Source organism: Salmo salar, chromosome ssa09, assembly GCF_905237065.1.
Source record: "Salmo salar chromosome ssa09, Ssal_v3.1, whole genome shotgun sequence".
In the NCBI taxonomy this organism is placed as follows: Eukaryota; Metazoa; Chordata; class Actinopteri; order Salmoniformes; family Salmonidae; genus Salmo; species Salmo salar.
The window spans coordinates 45,020,001-45,035,208 of record NC_059450.1 but is presented as its reverse complement, the minus strand read 5'-3'; the positions used below and the strand labels follow the sequence as shown (position 1 = coordinate 45,035,208).

The window sequence follows — 15,208 nt, the reverse complement described above, 5'->3', positions numbered from 1 at the left end:
GTGTGTGTGTGTCTGTCTCTGGGTAGTGTGTGTGTGTGTGTGTGTCTCTGGGTAGTGTGTGTGTGTGTGTGTGTGTGTGTCTCTGGGTAGTGTGTGTGTGTGTGTGTGTGTGTGTGTGTGTGTGTGTGTGTGTGTGTGTGTCTGGGTAGTGTGTCTGGGTAGTGTGTGTGTGTGTGTGTGTGTGTCTGGGTAGTGTGTGTGTGTGTCTCGGGGTAGGCTGTGTGGGTGTGTGTGTGTCTCGGGGTAGGCTAGGTGGGTGTGTGTGTCTCGGGGTAGGCTGTGTGGGTGTGTGTGTGTGTGTCTCGGGGTAGGCTGTGTGGGTGTGTGTGTGTGTGTGTCTCGGGGTAGGCTGTATGTGTGTTTCTCGGGGTAGGCTGTGTGGGTGTGTGTGTGTGTGTCGGGGTAGGCTGTGTGTGTGTGTCGCGGGGTAGGCTGTGTGTGTGTGTGTGTGTGTGTGTGTGTGTGTGTGTGTCTCGGGGTAGGCTGTGTGTGTGTGTGTGTGTGTGTCTCGGGGTAGGCTGTGTGGGTGTGTGTGTGTGTGTGTGTGCCACGGGGTAGGCTGTGTGGGTGTGTGTTTGTGTGTGTGTCTCTGGGTAGGCTGTGTGTGTGTGTGTGTCTCTGGGTAGGCTGTGTGTGTGTGTGTGTGTGTCTCTGGGTAGGCTGTGTGTGTGTGTGTGTGTGTCTCTGGGTAGGCTGTGTGTGTGTGTGTGTGTGTGTGTCTCTGGGTAGGCTGTGTGTGTGTGTGTGTGTTTCTCTGGGTAGGCTGTGTGTGTGTGTGTGTGTCTCTCTGGGTAGTGTGTGTGTGTCTCTCTGGGTAGTGTGTGTGTGTGTGTGTGTGTGTCTGGGTAGTGTGTGTGTGTCTGGGTAGTGTGTGTGTGTGTGTGTGTGTCTCGGGGTAGGCGTGTGTGTGTGTCTCGGGGTAGGCGTGTGTGTGTCTCTGGGTAGGCTGTGTGTGTGTGTGTGTGTGTGTGTCTCTGGGTAGGCTGTGTGTGTGTGTGTGTGTTTCTCTGGGTAGGCTGTGTGTGTGTGTGTGTGTGTTTCTCTGGGTAGGCTGTGTGTGTGTGTGTGTGTGCTCTGGGTAGGCTGTGTGTGTGTGTGTGTCTCTCTGGGTAGTGTGTGTGTGTGTGTCTGGGTAGTGTGTGTGTGTGTGTGTCTCGGGGTAGGCTGTGTGTGTGTCTCGGGGTAGGCGTGTGTGTGTGTGTGTGTGTGTGTGTGTGTCTCTGGGTAGGCTGTGTGTGTGTGTGTGTCTCTGGGTAGGCTGTGTGTGTGTGTGTGTCTCTGGGTAGGCTGTGTGTGTGTGTGTGTCTCTGGGTAGGCTGTGTGTGTGTCCTCTGGGTAGGCTGTGTGTGTGTGTCTCTGGGTAGGCTGTGTGTGTGTGTCTCTGGGTAGGCTGTGTGTGTGTGTGTGTCTCTGGGTAGGCTGTGTGTGTGTGTGTGTGTGTGTGTGTGTGTGTGTGTGTGTGTGTGTGTGTGTTCTGGGTAGGCTGTGTGTGTGTGTGTGTGTGTCTCTGGGTAGGCTGTGTGTGTGTGTGTGTGTGTGTCTCTGGGTAGGCTGTGTGTGTGTCTCTGGGTAGGCTGTGTGTGTGTGTGTGTGTGTGTGTGTGTGTGTGTGTGTGTCTCGGGGTAGGCTGTGTGTGTGTGTGTGCCTCGGGGTAGGCTGTGTGTGTGTGTGTGTCTCGGGGTAGGCTGTGTGTGTGTGTGTGTCTGTCTCGGGGTAGGCTGTGTGTGTGTGTGTGTCTGTCTCGGGGTAGGCTGTGTGTGTGTGTGTGTGTCTGTCTCGGGGTAGGGTGTGTGTGTGTCTGCCTCGGGGTAGGCTGTGTGGGTGGGTGTGTGTGTCTCGGGGTAGGCTGTGTGGGTGGGTGTGTGTGTCTCCGGGTAGGGGGGTGTGTGTTGGTTTGTGAGCATAAAGATACATGTAAGTTAATGTAGCCTACATCTTTTTCTATGATGTGTCAGTTGTTTGAGGAGCGGACGACCCTGGTGTTTCACTGGTTTGACCTTTGGACTGACCGCCAGAGAGAACTCTTCCTCCAGGCTCTGCTGTCACAATGCTCCAACTCCCAGCTCAAGTAAGCACTTCTGACAGACAGGCCTATTGTTATGGTTTATCTGGATCCCCATTAGCTTTTGTAGAAGCAGCAGCTACTCTTCCTGGGGTCCACAAAAAAAACACAAAATATGACAAGTAACAAAACACTGATACACTGATAGACATGGACCGTCACAAACATTTCAAATACAATGATATACAAACAATAATAAAAAATAAACAAATATTGTGTTAGTGTCGTGTGTGTGTGGGTCCCCTCACAGTCCCTGCCGTGCTATGAAATGTTGTTTAATCATTTTTTTAAAAGGTAATTTTGCTGTTTGCTTGAGTAATTGGAGATGGGAGTTCCATGCGATCATGACTCTGTATAATACTATGGGTTGCCGTGAATTCGTTTTGGACATGGGGACTGTGAAGAGACCCATGGTGGCATGTCTTGTGGGGTATGTATGGGTGTTTGTCTGCACAATCAATAACATTCAGCTCAATCTGAGATTTTCATCACAGTAACATTTCTCATTAAATCTAGAAGAGAAGCAGTTCATCTCTCGTCAACTCTCAACCAGGAAAGACTGGCATGTTGTTAGTTCTGTATGTGCAGTTAAGGGCAAGGCATGCTGTTCTGTCAATGTGACTTGACCATGCTAATTGACCATCCAATGTTATACCTAGGAGTTTAGCTTCCTCAAGTTGCTCAATGGTCACACTCTTTATGCACAACTCCAATTGTGGTCTTAGGGAATGTTTTACACCAAAGCCAATGATTTTAGATTTGTTTAAGACCAGTTTATTTATTAATCACCCGTTCTGATACTGACTGTAACTCCTTATTTAGAATTTCAGTATGTGGAATCATCCACATACATAATCATTCTAGCTTTGTGTCAGACCAGTGGCAAATAATTTGTAAAAAATAATTTTAAAAAAAAATAGAGAATGGTAACGGCCCAAGGCAACTGCCCTGAGGGACACCGCACTGTACATATCTGATTTTAAAGAAGCTTTCATTGAAGAACACTTTCTGGGTTCTGTTGGATAATTAACTCTTCAACCATGTAATGGCAGGTCATGTAAAGTCATAGCAAGTAAGTTTCTTCTATAACAATTTATGATCAATTACATCAAAGGATGCACTGAAATATAACACTACAGCTCCAACTATCATCTTATTATCCATGAATTTTAACCAATCATCTGTCACCTGGGTGCGGCTCGTCAGGAAGTCCGGGATCCAGTTGCAGAGGGAGATGTTCATACCCAGGGTCCATAGCTTAGTGGTGAGCATGGAGGGCACTACGGTGTTGAACGCTGAGCTGTAGTCAATGAAGAGCCTTCTCACATACGTTTTCCTTTTGTACAGATGGGAAATCAAATCAAACGTTATTTGTCACATGTGCCGAATAAAGCAAGTGTAGACCTTACCGTGAAATGCTTACTTACAAGCCCTTAACCAACAGTGCAGTTCAAGAAGAGTTAAGAAAATATTTACCAAATAAATAAAAGTAAAAAGTAACATAACGACGAGGCAATATACAGGGAGTACCGATACCAAGTCAGTGTGCGGGGGTACAGGTTAGTTGAGGTAATTTGTGCATGTAGGTAGGGGTGAAGTGACTATGCTTAGATAATAAACAGCGAGTAGCAGCAGTGTACAAAACAAATGGAGGGGGGACGGGGTCAATGTAAATAGTCCGGTGGCCATTTGATTAATTGTTCAGCAGTCTTATGGCTTGGAGGTAGAAGCTGTTAAGAAGCCTTTTAGTCCCAAGTCTTGGCGCTCCGGTACCACTTGTCGTGCGGTAGCAGAGAAAACAGTCTATGTCTTGGGTGACTGGAGTCTCTGACAATTTTATGGGCTTTCCTCTGACACCTCCTATTATATAGGTCCTGGATGGCAGGAAGCTTAGCCCCAGTGATGTACTGGGCAGTACGCACTACCCTCTGCAGCGCCTTACGGTCAGATGCCGAGCAGTTGCCATACCAGGCAGTGATGCAACCAGTCAGGATGCTCTCGATGGTGCAGCTGTAGAACTTTTTGTGGATCTGGGGACCCATACCAAATCTTCTCAGTCTCCTGAGGGGGAAAAGGTTTTGTCGTACCCTCTTCACGACTGTCTTGGTGTGTTTGGACCATGATAGTTTGTTGGTGATGTGGACACCAAGGAACTTGAATCTCTCGACCCGCTCCACTACAGCCCCATTGATGTTAATGGGGGTCTGTTCGGCCCGCCTTTTCCTGTAGTCTATGATCAGCTCCTTTTGTCTTGCTCACATTGAGGGAGAGGTTGTTATCCTGGCACCACACTGCCAGTTTTCTGACCTCCTCCCTATTGGCTGTCTCATTGTCTGTGATCAGGCCTACCACTTTTATGTCGTCAGTAAACTTAATGATAGTGTTGAAGTCGTGTTTGGCCACGCAGTCATGGGTGAACAGGGAGTACAGGAGGGGACTAAGTACACACCCCTGAGGGGCCCCAATGTTGAGGATCAGCATGGCAAACATGTTGTTGCCTACCCTTGCCACCTGGGGGTGGCCTGTCAGGAAGTCTAGGATCCAGTTGCAGAGGGAGGTGTTTAGTTCCAGGGTCCTTAGCTTACTGATGAGCTTCGTGGGCACTATGGTGTTGAACGCTGAGCTGTAGTCAATGAACAGCATTCTCACATAGGTGTTCCTTTTGTCCAGGTGGGAAAGGGCAGTGTGGAGTGCAATTGAGATTGCGTCATCTGTGGATCTGTTGGTGCAGAATGCGAATTGGAGTCGGTCTAGGGTATCCGGGAGGATGCTGTTGATGTGAGCCACCAGCCTTTCAAAGCACTTCATGGCTACCGAGTGCTACGGGCCGGTAATCATTTGGGCAGGTTACCTTCGCTTCCTTGGGCACAGGGACTCTGGTGGTCTGCTTGAAACATGTATGTATTACAGACTCGGTCAGGGAGAGGTTGAAAATGTCAGTGAAGACACTTGCCAGTTGTTCCGCGCATGCTTTGAGTAAATGTCCTGGTAATCCGTCTGGCCCCGCGGTTTTGTCAATGTTGACCTGTTTAAAGGTCTTGCCCACATCGGCTACTGAGAGCGTTATCACACAGTCATCTAGAACAGCTGGTGCTCTCGTGCATCCTTCAGTGTTGCTTACCTCGAAGCGAGCATAAAAGGCATTTAGCTCGTCTGGTAGGCTTGTATAACTGGGAAGCTCGGGGCTGGGTTTCCCTTTGTAGTCCGTAATAGTTTTCAAGCCATGCCACATCCGACGAGCATCAGAGCCGGTATAGTAGGATTTGATTTTAGTCCTGTATTGACGCATTCCCTGCTTGATGGTTCGTTCACTGTTCAGTGTTGTCATTTAACTTCTGAGTTGTTCCACTTTAGTGAAATAGTAATTTAAATTATTGGCAATATCAGGGGCTTCTCTTTACCATTTAAGTAGTGTTACCTCGGTGTGCCTTTCAGCTTCATCTGAGAAGGCCACTTTTCACTGTCTTGTGCTTATGAAAGTCTACTAATATCGGGGTCCTATTCTGTCGCTGTTCACGGTGCTGCAATATTTTATCGCCGCTATAAGCTTGCTCGTTTACATTAGCACCACCGTTGAATACTTTACTCTTGTGAGAAATTAATCACACCAGCAGACACTGCAAATCAAATCAAACTTTATTTATACAGCACATTTCAGACACAGATGCAACACGATGTCACTTTACAGGAAAATGAATTAACAAAATAGATGACAGCCATGATGGGAGTTCAAACAGTAAAGCAGAGAACAAATGCGTTCCTTGGTTAAAAACCCAAATAAATAAATAAATAAATATATATATCTCTTTGTATGTACTGTATATAACAGCCCTGTATATTGAACAGGCTGTCTGTCTGCTCAAATAGTCCCATCTACTAGTCCTATAGTGTGTGTGTGTGTATGTGTGTGTATATATATATATCTCAAAAAAATAAAGGGAACACTTAAACAACACAATGTAACTCCAAGTCAATCACACTTCTGTGAAATCAAACTGTCCACTTAGGAAGCAACACTGATTGACAATAAATTTCACATGCTGTTGTGCAAATGGAATAGACAACAGGTGGAAATTATAGGCAATTAGCAAGACACCCCCAATAAAGGAGTGGTTCTGCAGGTGGGGACCACAGACCACTTCTCAGTTCCTATGCTTCCTGGCTGATGTTTTGGTCACTTTTGAATGCTGGCGGTGCTTTCACTCTAGTGGTAGCATGAGACGGAGTCTACAACCCACACAAGTGACTCAGGTAGTGCAGCTCATCCAGGATGGGACATCAATGCGAGCTGTGGCAAGAAGGTTTGCTGTGTCTGTCAGCGTAGTGTCCAGAGCATGGAGGCGCTACCAGGAGACAGGCCAGTACATCAGGAGACGTGGGGAGGCCGTAGGAGGGCAACAACCCAGCAGCAGGACCGCTACCTCTGCCTTTGTGCAAGGAGGAGCAGGAGGCGCACTGCCAGAGCCCTGCAAAATGACCTCCAGCAGGCCACAAATGTGCATGTGTCTGCTCAAACGGTCAGAAACAGACTCCATGAGGGTGGTATGATGGCCCGACGTCCACAGGTGGGGGTTGTGCTTACAGCCCAACACCGTGCAGGACGTTTGGCATTTGCCAGAGAACACCAAGATTGGCAAATTTGCCACTGGCGCCCTGTGCTCTTCACAGATGAAAGCAGGTTCACACTGAGCACGTGACAGACGTGACAGAGTCTGGAGACGCCGTGGAGAACGTTCTGCTGCCTGCAATATCCTCCAGCATGACCGGTTTGGCGGTAGGTCAGTCATGGTGTGGGGTGGCATTTCTTTGGGGAGCCGCGCAGCCCTCCATGTGCTCGCCAGAGGTAGCCTGACTGCCATTAGGTACCGAGATGAGATCCTCAGACCCCTTGTGAGACCATATGCTGGTGCGGTTGGCCCTGGGTTCCTCCTAATGCAAGACAATGCTAGACCTCATGTGGCTGGAGTGTGTCAGCAGTTCCTGCAAGAGGAAGGCATTGATGCTATGGACTGGCCCGCCCGTTCCCCAGACCTGAATCCAATTGAGCACATCTGGGACATCATGTCTCGCTCCATCTACCAACGCCACGTTGCACCACAGACTGTCCAGGAGTTGGCGGATGCTTTAGTCCAGGCCTGGGAGGAGATCCCTCAGGAGACCATCCGCCACCTCATCAGGAGCATGCCCAGGCGTTGTAGGGAGGTCATACAGGCACGTGGAGGCCACACACACTACTGAGCCTCATTTTGACTTGTTTTAAGGACATTACATCAAAGTTGGATCAGCCTGTAGTGTGGTTTTCCACTTTCATTTTGAGTGTGACTCCAAATCCAGACCTCCATGGGTTGATAAATTGGATTTCCATTGATTATTTTTATGTGATTTTGTTGTCAGCACATTCAACTATGTAAAGAAAAAAGTATTTAATAAGATTATTTCTTTCATTCAGATCTAGGATGTGTTGTTTAAGTGTTCCATTTATTTTTTTGAGCAGTGTATGTAATGTATGTATGGATGTATGGATAGATAGATAGATAGATAGTCCTAGGCTATAGTTAAATAGACCCCATATATATGCAGGGGACAAGGGAATCAGCTCACTTCGTTATATCAGTGTACAGAATTAACACACATCCCTGGTGTTTTGGTGTTCTCGTCTCCCTCATGTAAAAGTACTACTGAATCTCCCTCATGTAAAAGTACTACTGAATTACTGCACACAACCTATTCATGCGGTAGTGACTATTTAGAGATGTGTAGGTGTTCTCTAGTGAATGTGTAGTTTTATGCAGTATACTCAAGGTACACAAGTAGAGTTTTGTGGTTTTCAGAGGGAAAATAGTAGTGTTTCCAGTAGTAATCATGTAGAGATTTTTACTACTTGTTTGTTTTGTGAATAAGTAGTCAAAACACTACAGGCAGACTACACCAGTTTTTCAGTAGTGATCAGTAGAGTTTGGCAGCTCGTGGCTGCACTTCCTGTGCTCTTGACCACCGAAGAAGACAAAATAGGAAGTAGTTGGTCGTTGTTAGCTAGCTACTGTTTGACAATCCCGAATGTAATCATTTTCCATCCTTTGCCATCCTGTCTTTCATAACCCTAATTATGCTGGCACCATCTGTAAGTTTAACTTTCCTTTATGTTATATGAATTCTGTCATGTCATTGTTTAGCCGTTTATATAACTTGTTACCACATCAAAAAGATTGCTAGCCAAATGGTCTTAGCCGTTTTTCATAGAGATATATTGTGTTTAGCCTAGCTGTTTGCTAGCCCCATTGAAATGTTCCTATGTAACAGTGGAGGCTGCTGAGTGGAGGACGGCTCATAAATAACGGCTGGAAATTAGCGAATGGAATGGCATCAAACAGATGGAACTCAGCCATTACCACGAGCCTGTCCTCCCTAATTAAGGTTGCCACCAACCTCCTGTGCTATATAGCCTCTGTTTTCATCATGCATGCATAAGTGTGTGTGTTTGTATGCAAATGTACAGTATTTTCATGTTAATATACTTACCCATTCTACTTACCTCTTTTGACCTGTTGCCAAGGAGGCCCTTGACATAAGACTGGAGGCCATTGTTGGTAAGATTGTGTTGTCTTACAGTGCATTCGGAAAGTATTCAGACCCCTTGACTTTTTCCACATTTTGTTACGTTACAGCCTTCTTCTAAAATCAATTAAATAATTTCTTTTTTCTCATCAATCTACACACAATACCCCATAATCGCAAACACAGGTTTTTTTGAAATTTTTCAAATGTGTGTGTATATATAAAAAACAGTAATACCTTATTTACGTAAGTATTCAGACACTTTGCTATGAGACTCGAAATTGAGCTCAGGTGCATCCTGTTTCCATTGATCATCCTTGAGATGTTTCTACAACTTGATTGGAGTCCACCTGTGGTAAATTCTATTGATTGGACATGATTTGGAAAGGTACACACCTGTCTATATAAGGTCCCACAGTAGACAGTGCATGTCAGAGCAAAAACCAAGCCATGAGGTCTGTTAAAAAGAAAAATGCTATTGGAACCTCTTTGCAATAAGGAATTGAGACCAAAAGCTCAAGAGAAGTTTCAAGTGTTTAATACCAAGGATACAGTCAGCTGAGTGCATACATTTAGAAAGCTCATAACACATTATATACTCTTCCCTTATAGGCGTCACCTCCCCAGCTATACCTTTTATTACCCCAATGAGTTTCCCTCCTTTCCCCTGTGGAATGTCCATGGTCCTCTCTTTGTCTAGCTAGAAGTCAGAATCACAACCCGTCCATCTTCATTCTGGGCCTGACCCTTCTCTCTGATCCTAGGCAATTATCTGATTTAGGTCAACCTTTTTTAAATTAGCATACACACAATTTCATGGTCTAAACTCTATTAATACTCACAGTAATCATTCACTAAACAGGATACAAAACAAACTACAGTTTAACTTGAAACATGTTACATTTTAACAGAATCCATCAGGTTGAAGGAATTGTCCATAGAGCACCGATGACAGGATTGTGTCGAGGCACAGATCTGGGGAAGGGTACCAAAAAAATTCTGCAAGCATTGAAGGTCCCCAAGAACACGGTGGCCATGTAGACAATTCCTTCAACCTGATGGATTCTTAAATGGAGAAATTTGGAACCACGAAGACTCTTCATAGAGCTGGCCACCTGGCCAAACTGAACAATCGGGGGAAAAGGGCCTTGGTCAGGGAGGTGACCAAGAACCCAATGGTCACTCTGACAGAACTCCAGATATGGGAGAACCTTCCAGAAGGACAACCATCTCTGCAGCACTCCACCAATCATGCCTTTATGGTAGAGTGGCCAGACGGAAGACATTCCTCAGTAAAATGCACATGGCAGCTCGCAAGGAGTTTGCTAAAAGTCACCTAAAGGACTCTGAGACCATGTGAAACAAGATTCTCTGATCTGATGAAACCAAGATGGCATTCAGGTCAAAGATTTCAAAGTGTCACGCCTGGAGGAAACCTAGCACCAACCTGGCACCATCCCTAAGGATGGTGGTGGCAGCATCATGCTGTGGGGATGTTTTTCAGCAGCAGGGACTGGGAAACTAGTCAGGATCGAGGGAAAGATTAATGGAGCAAAGTACAGAGAGATCCTTGATGAAAACCTACTCCAGAGCTCTCAGGAACTCAGACTGGGGGTGAAGGTTCACCTTCCAACAGGACATCGACCCTAAGCACACAGCCAAGACAACGCAAGAGTGGCTTCGGGACAAGACTGTGAATGTCCTTGAGTAGCCCAGCCAGAGCCCGGACTTGAACCTGATCGAACATCTCTTGAGAGACCTGAAAATAGCTGCGACACTCCATCCAACCTGACAGCGCTTGAGAGGATCTACAGAGACGAATGGGAGAAACTCCCCAAATACAGGTGTGCCAAGCTTGTAGCATCATACCCAAGAAGACTCCTGGCTGTGATCACTGCCAAAGGTGCTTCAACAAAGTACTGAGTAAAGGGTCTGAATACTTACGTAAATGTGATAAATTAGCAAAAATGTATAAAAACCTGTTTTTCATTTGTCATTATGGGGTATTGTGTGTAGATTGATGAATTAAAAACATTATTTTTTTTGAATGAGGATGTAATGTAACAAAATGTGGAAAAAGTCAAGGGTTCTGAATACTTTCCAAACGCACTTTGACCTCTGTTAGCAGATGATTGATAATGGCTTATAGTTGGTTGTCTCTTGTGCTCGTCTATATTTTCTGAAAGGTTACGAGTTGGAAGAGGATCAGGATGCTTAAGTCAAAGCTGAATGAACACAAGGCCTCAAATGGATTAAAATGTTGTAATGAATTTATTAAATGTAATGAATGAAATTAAAACAATTACAATTAAGTTTGTAAGTTTATTTATTGTGTGATGAACATGTAGGAATTGAGTATGATACAGCGGTAATGTGTAGGCATTGTGTAGTAATTCAATAGTAAAACATGTAGGAATTGTGTAGGTTTTAAGTAGTTGACACCCAAACGCTCAGTAGTTACACAGTAGTCATTAAGGAAGAATGATGTAGGGATTGAAACAGGAAATATATGTCCCAATCAAATCAAATCAAATGTATTTATATAGCCCTTCTTACATCAGCTGATATCTCAAAGTGCTGTACAGAAACCCAGCCTAAAACCCCAAACAGCAAGTAATGCAGGTGTAGAAGCACGGTGGCTAGGAAAAACTCCCTAGAAAGGCCAAAACCTAGGAAGAAACCTAGAGAGGAACCAGGCTATGAGGGGTGGCCAGTCCTCTTCTGGCTGTGCCGGGTGGAGATTATAACAGCACATGGCCTAGATGTTCAAATGTTCATAAATGACCAGCATGGTCAAATAATAATAATCATAGTAGTTGTCGCGGGTGCAACAAGTCAGTAACACAAGAGTAAGTGTCAGTTGGCTTTTTCATAGCCGATCTTTGAGAGTATCTCTACCGCTCCTGCTGTCTCTAGAGAGTTGAAAACAGCAGGTCTGGGACAGGTAGCACGTCCGGTGAACAGGTCAGGGTTCCATAGCCGCAGGCAGAACAGCCAGGTGAACTGGGGACAGCAAGGAGCCATCAAGCCAGGTAGTCCTGAGGCATGGTCCTCGGGCTCAGGTCCTCCGAGAACATATTTAAATTCACACAGGACACCGGAAAAGACAAGAGAAATACTCCAGATGTGACAGACTGACCCTAGCCCCCCGACACATAAACTACTGCAGCATAAATACTGGAGGCTGAGACAGAAGGGGTCAGGAGATACACCAATGTATCACTCATTACCACTTTAATGACTAACGTTACATAAAACACCACTGGTTTCCTACACATCTCAATAGCAATCCAGTAGTAAAAACCTTGTTAGTTTGCTGTTGATCTTGTGTCGTAATTCAGTAGTACTTTTTCCCATGAGGGGCTCTAATCTCTGACTCCGTGAGCCAAGGTCCTGCAGGGATTGGCTGATGCAGATCGTGCCGGTGACGCGCGTGGACTTCACCTCCATGTTACCACGGTTCCTGTCTCTCTATGTGATGTCATTCCTGACCCCTCGTGACCTCTGCTCTGCCGCACAGGTCAGCTGGCATTGGAGGGTCCTGGTTGAACAGGTGAGGGGTTAGGGCTCGTTTTCTCTCCGTCGCTCCCTCCCTCTCTCTCTCTCTTCCTCTTTCTCCCTTTAGTACTGTGTGTGAGGTTAACTGACCTCTACACCCCCCCCCCACACACACACCTCCTCTCTCCGTAGGACTGTCTTTGGTCGGTGAGGTGTGTGCGCCGGGGCTGGTTCCTGCCCTATAATCCAGGGGACAGAGAGTATGGTGGGTGGAAGAGCCACTATGTATCCTGTGTGTCCACTCTGGACTGGCTGACACCCAGAGAGGCAGCACAAACGTACGGCACCCTCAACATGCCCTGCTCAGGAGAGAGGGAGGAGGAGGAGGAGAGACGCAGGGAGAGGAGGATCAGACAAACCATCAGGGAGAGAGTGGAGGAGCAGAAGAGTGAGTGAGAGGATGAGAGTGGAGGATGAGAGGATGAGAGAGGAGGAGAGGAGAGAGTGGAGGAGGAGAGTGTTGGAGGAGAGAGTGGAGGAGGAGAGAGGAGAGAGTGGAGGAGGAGAGAAGAGAGTGGAGGAGGAGAGAAGAGAGTGGAGGAGAGGAGAGAAGAGAGTGGAGGAGAAGAGAGAAGAGTGGAGGAGAAGAGAGTGGAGGAGAAGAGAGAAGAGTGGAGGAGAAGAGAGTGGAGGAGGGGAGAGAAGAGTGGAGGAGGAGAGGAGGAGAAGAGGAGAGGAGAGGAGAGAAGAGAGTGGAGTGGAGGAGAGAAGAGAGTGGAGGAGAGGAGAGGGAGGATGAGAGTGAAGGAGGAGAGGATGAGAGTGGAGGAGGAGAGGATGAGAGTGGAGGAGGGGAGAGTGGAGGAGGGGAGAGTGGAGGAGGAGAGAGTGGAGAGAGGAGGAGAGAGTGGAGAGAGGAGGAGAGAGTGGAGGAGAGGATGGGAGTGGAGGAGAGGATGGGAGTGGAGGAGAGAGTGAAGGAGGAGAGAGTGGAGGAGGAGAGAGGAGGGAGTGGAGGAGGAGAGAGTGGAGGAGAGGATGAGAGTGGAGGAGGAGAGAAGAGGAGAGGAGCGGAGGAGAGGAGCAGAAGAGGGAGGAGAGGATCAGTTATGTGGTGCTGTATGACCCAGCTGGTAGAGCATGAGGCCAGGATAGTGGCTTTGGATAGAAGCATCTCTATTACTGTGTTGGATTAGATACAGAGGTGGCAGCCAGGGTGGATGATACCTCCTTTCTCTGTGTTCTCCACAGGAGCTTCGCTGAAGTCCAGACCAGCCTGGAGGAGCAACAGCAACAGACCAGGGGGAATAGTGGTCAGCCGTCCCCAGGGAGAGTGGCTGGTGCCTGGGAGAACGAGGAGCGTTCAGCCCTCTCCATCCTGGTTGTCAGACAGGACGGGGCGTGTCTGTTTAACCCCTGACGTCAGCCTTAACTTGACCCCCACTCTGACCCTGGAGAAGAGCCAGCTCTCCAGCCATGTGAGGTCCCAGGCCATGGGGTGAGAGGCCTTGCCCAATCATAGATATAGACCTCAACGGTTTGGTTCATGGGACAGTGTGTGTTTTTTTTATTTGTATTTATTTCACCTTTATTTAACCGGGTAGGCTAGTTGAGAACAAGTTCTCATTTACAACTGCGACCTGGCCAAGATAAAGCAAGCAGTTTGACACATACAACAACACAGAGTTACACATGGAATAAACAAACATACATACAGTCAATAATACAGTAGAAAGAAAGTCTATATAAAGTGTGTGCAAATGAGGTAAGTTAAGGGAGGTAAGGCAATAAATAGGCCATGATGGCGAGGTAATTACGATATAGCAATTAAACACTGGAGTGATAGATGTGCAGAAGATGAATGTGCGAGTAGAGATATTGGGGTGCAAAGGAGCAAAATAAATAAATACAGTATGGGGATGAGGCAGTTGGATGGGCTGTTTACAGATGGGCTATGTACAGCTGCAGTGATCTGTGAGCTGCTCTGACAGCTGGTGCTTAAAGCTAGTGAGGGAGATATGAGTCTCCATCTTCAGTGATTTTTGCAATTCATTCCAGTCATTGGCAGCAGAGAAATGGAAGGAAATGCGGCCAAAGGAGGAATTGGCTTTGGGGATGATCAGAGAGATATACCTGCTATGTAACGTGTGTGTGTGTGTGTGTGTGTGTGTGTGTGTGGTTCATGGCCAGTATATATAACGTGTGTGTTTGGTACTGTATGGTTTCAGGGACAGTGTGAACAGAGGAGGTTGGTCCACTTCCACCAGTAACAGACCCAGAGCCTCTCCCTTTCTCTCTCCATCACCACCTCTTCTGCTACTGCTGTCCAACAGGATACCTGCCTACGAGGTCAGACATTTGGAGAAGGGAGAGTACTGATATGGTCTACTATTAAGGTTATCAGTTACTTACAGGGTTCAGGTCAATTACATTTTAATTCCAGTCAATTCAGAAAGTAAACCCAATTCCAAATGTTCCTCATTAAAAAGCATTGACAAGAATTGGAATGAGTGAATAACATCTCTCCTCTCCTAGTTGGTCCTGTGTGGTGTGAGAGTAGGAGTGGTGGTGGTTCTATACGACCACAGAGGGACCCTTCAGGCTCTGTTATCCCAGGCAGAGAGGGCTCTGGGTGGGCAGCGAGCTCAGAGACTGGGGGTGCTGGCTCCTGGAGGTACGGATGAGATCACTCTGCTGCAAGGTGAGGATGGAACACCAGGTCAGGGATCATAGTTCACTGAAGGTCATAGTCACTGTTTGACCTTTGACCTCTCTTTGACCCCAGGCTGCAAGGTGACAGAGAGGAGTGTGCTGACCCCTGACTACAGAGAATTCTGGGAGAAGCTGTGTGGCTGGGTCGTTCCACCTGAGGAGGGAGGAGGGGTGGACATCTTCTGTCCCCTCGCAGCGTCTGGTGTGTAGATCGAGAGATCGACATTACATGGTATCAATAGCAGCTAACACAATACAAAATACATCCATCCACACAATAAAATCTACACATCAGTCACTCAAGCACAGAGAAAAACTACAAACCGACAGCACTAACACTCCCATTCTTCTCTCTGCCTCTCTCTCTCTCTCTCTCTCTCT

The 15,208-nt window shown here is 46.9% G+C and overlaps 1 protein-coding gene across 8 annotated transcripts in view; it reads left to right on the top strand.

Moving 5' to 3' along the window:
• Positions 1-15,208, top strand: part of ect2l (epithelial cell transforming 2 like) — a 37,420-nt gene that overhangs the window by 1,806 nt on the left and 20,406 nt on the right. For 6 of the 8 annotated variants that reach the window (XR_006771009.1, XM_045723712.1, XM_045723711.1 and 3 more), the window contains 7 exons: positions 1,956-2,068; positions 12,008-12,170; positions 12,308-12,563; positions 13,367-13,613; positions 14,344-14,464; positions 14,651-14,816; positions 14,901-15,029. Coding sequence is in view for 7 of the 8 variants with exons in the window: in XM_045723712.1 (XP_045579668.1) it covers positions 1,956-2,068; positions 12,008-12,170; positions 12,308-12,563; positions 13,367-13,613; positions 14,344-14,464; positions 14,651-14,816; positions 14,901-15,029 (1,195 nt within the window). In the remaining variant the exon portion in view is untranslated. The remainder of the gene's footprint in view (positions 1-1,955; positions 2,069-12,007; positions 12,171-12,307; positions 12,564-13,366; positions 13,614-14,343; positions 14,465-14,650; positions 14,817-14,900; positions 15,030-15,208) is intronic. The other 2 variants (XM_045723710.1, XM_045723709.1) reach the window with 1 other exon arrangement.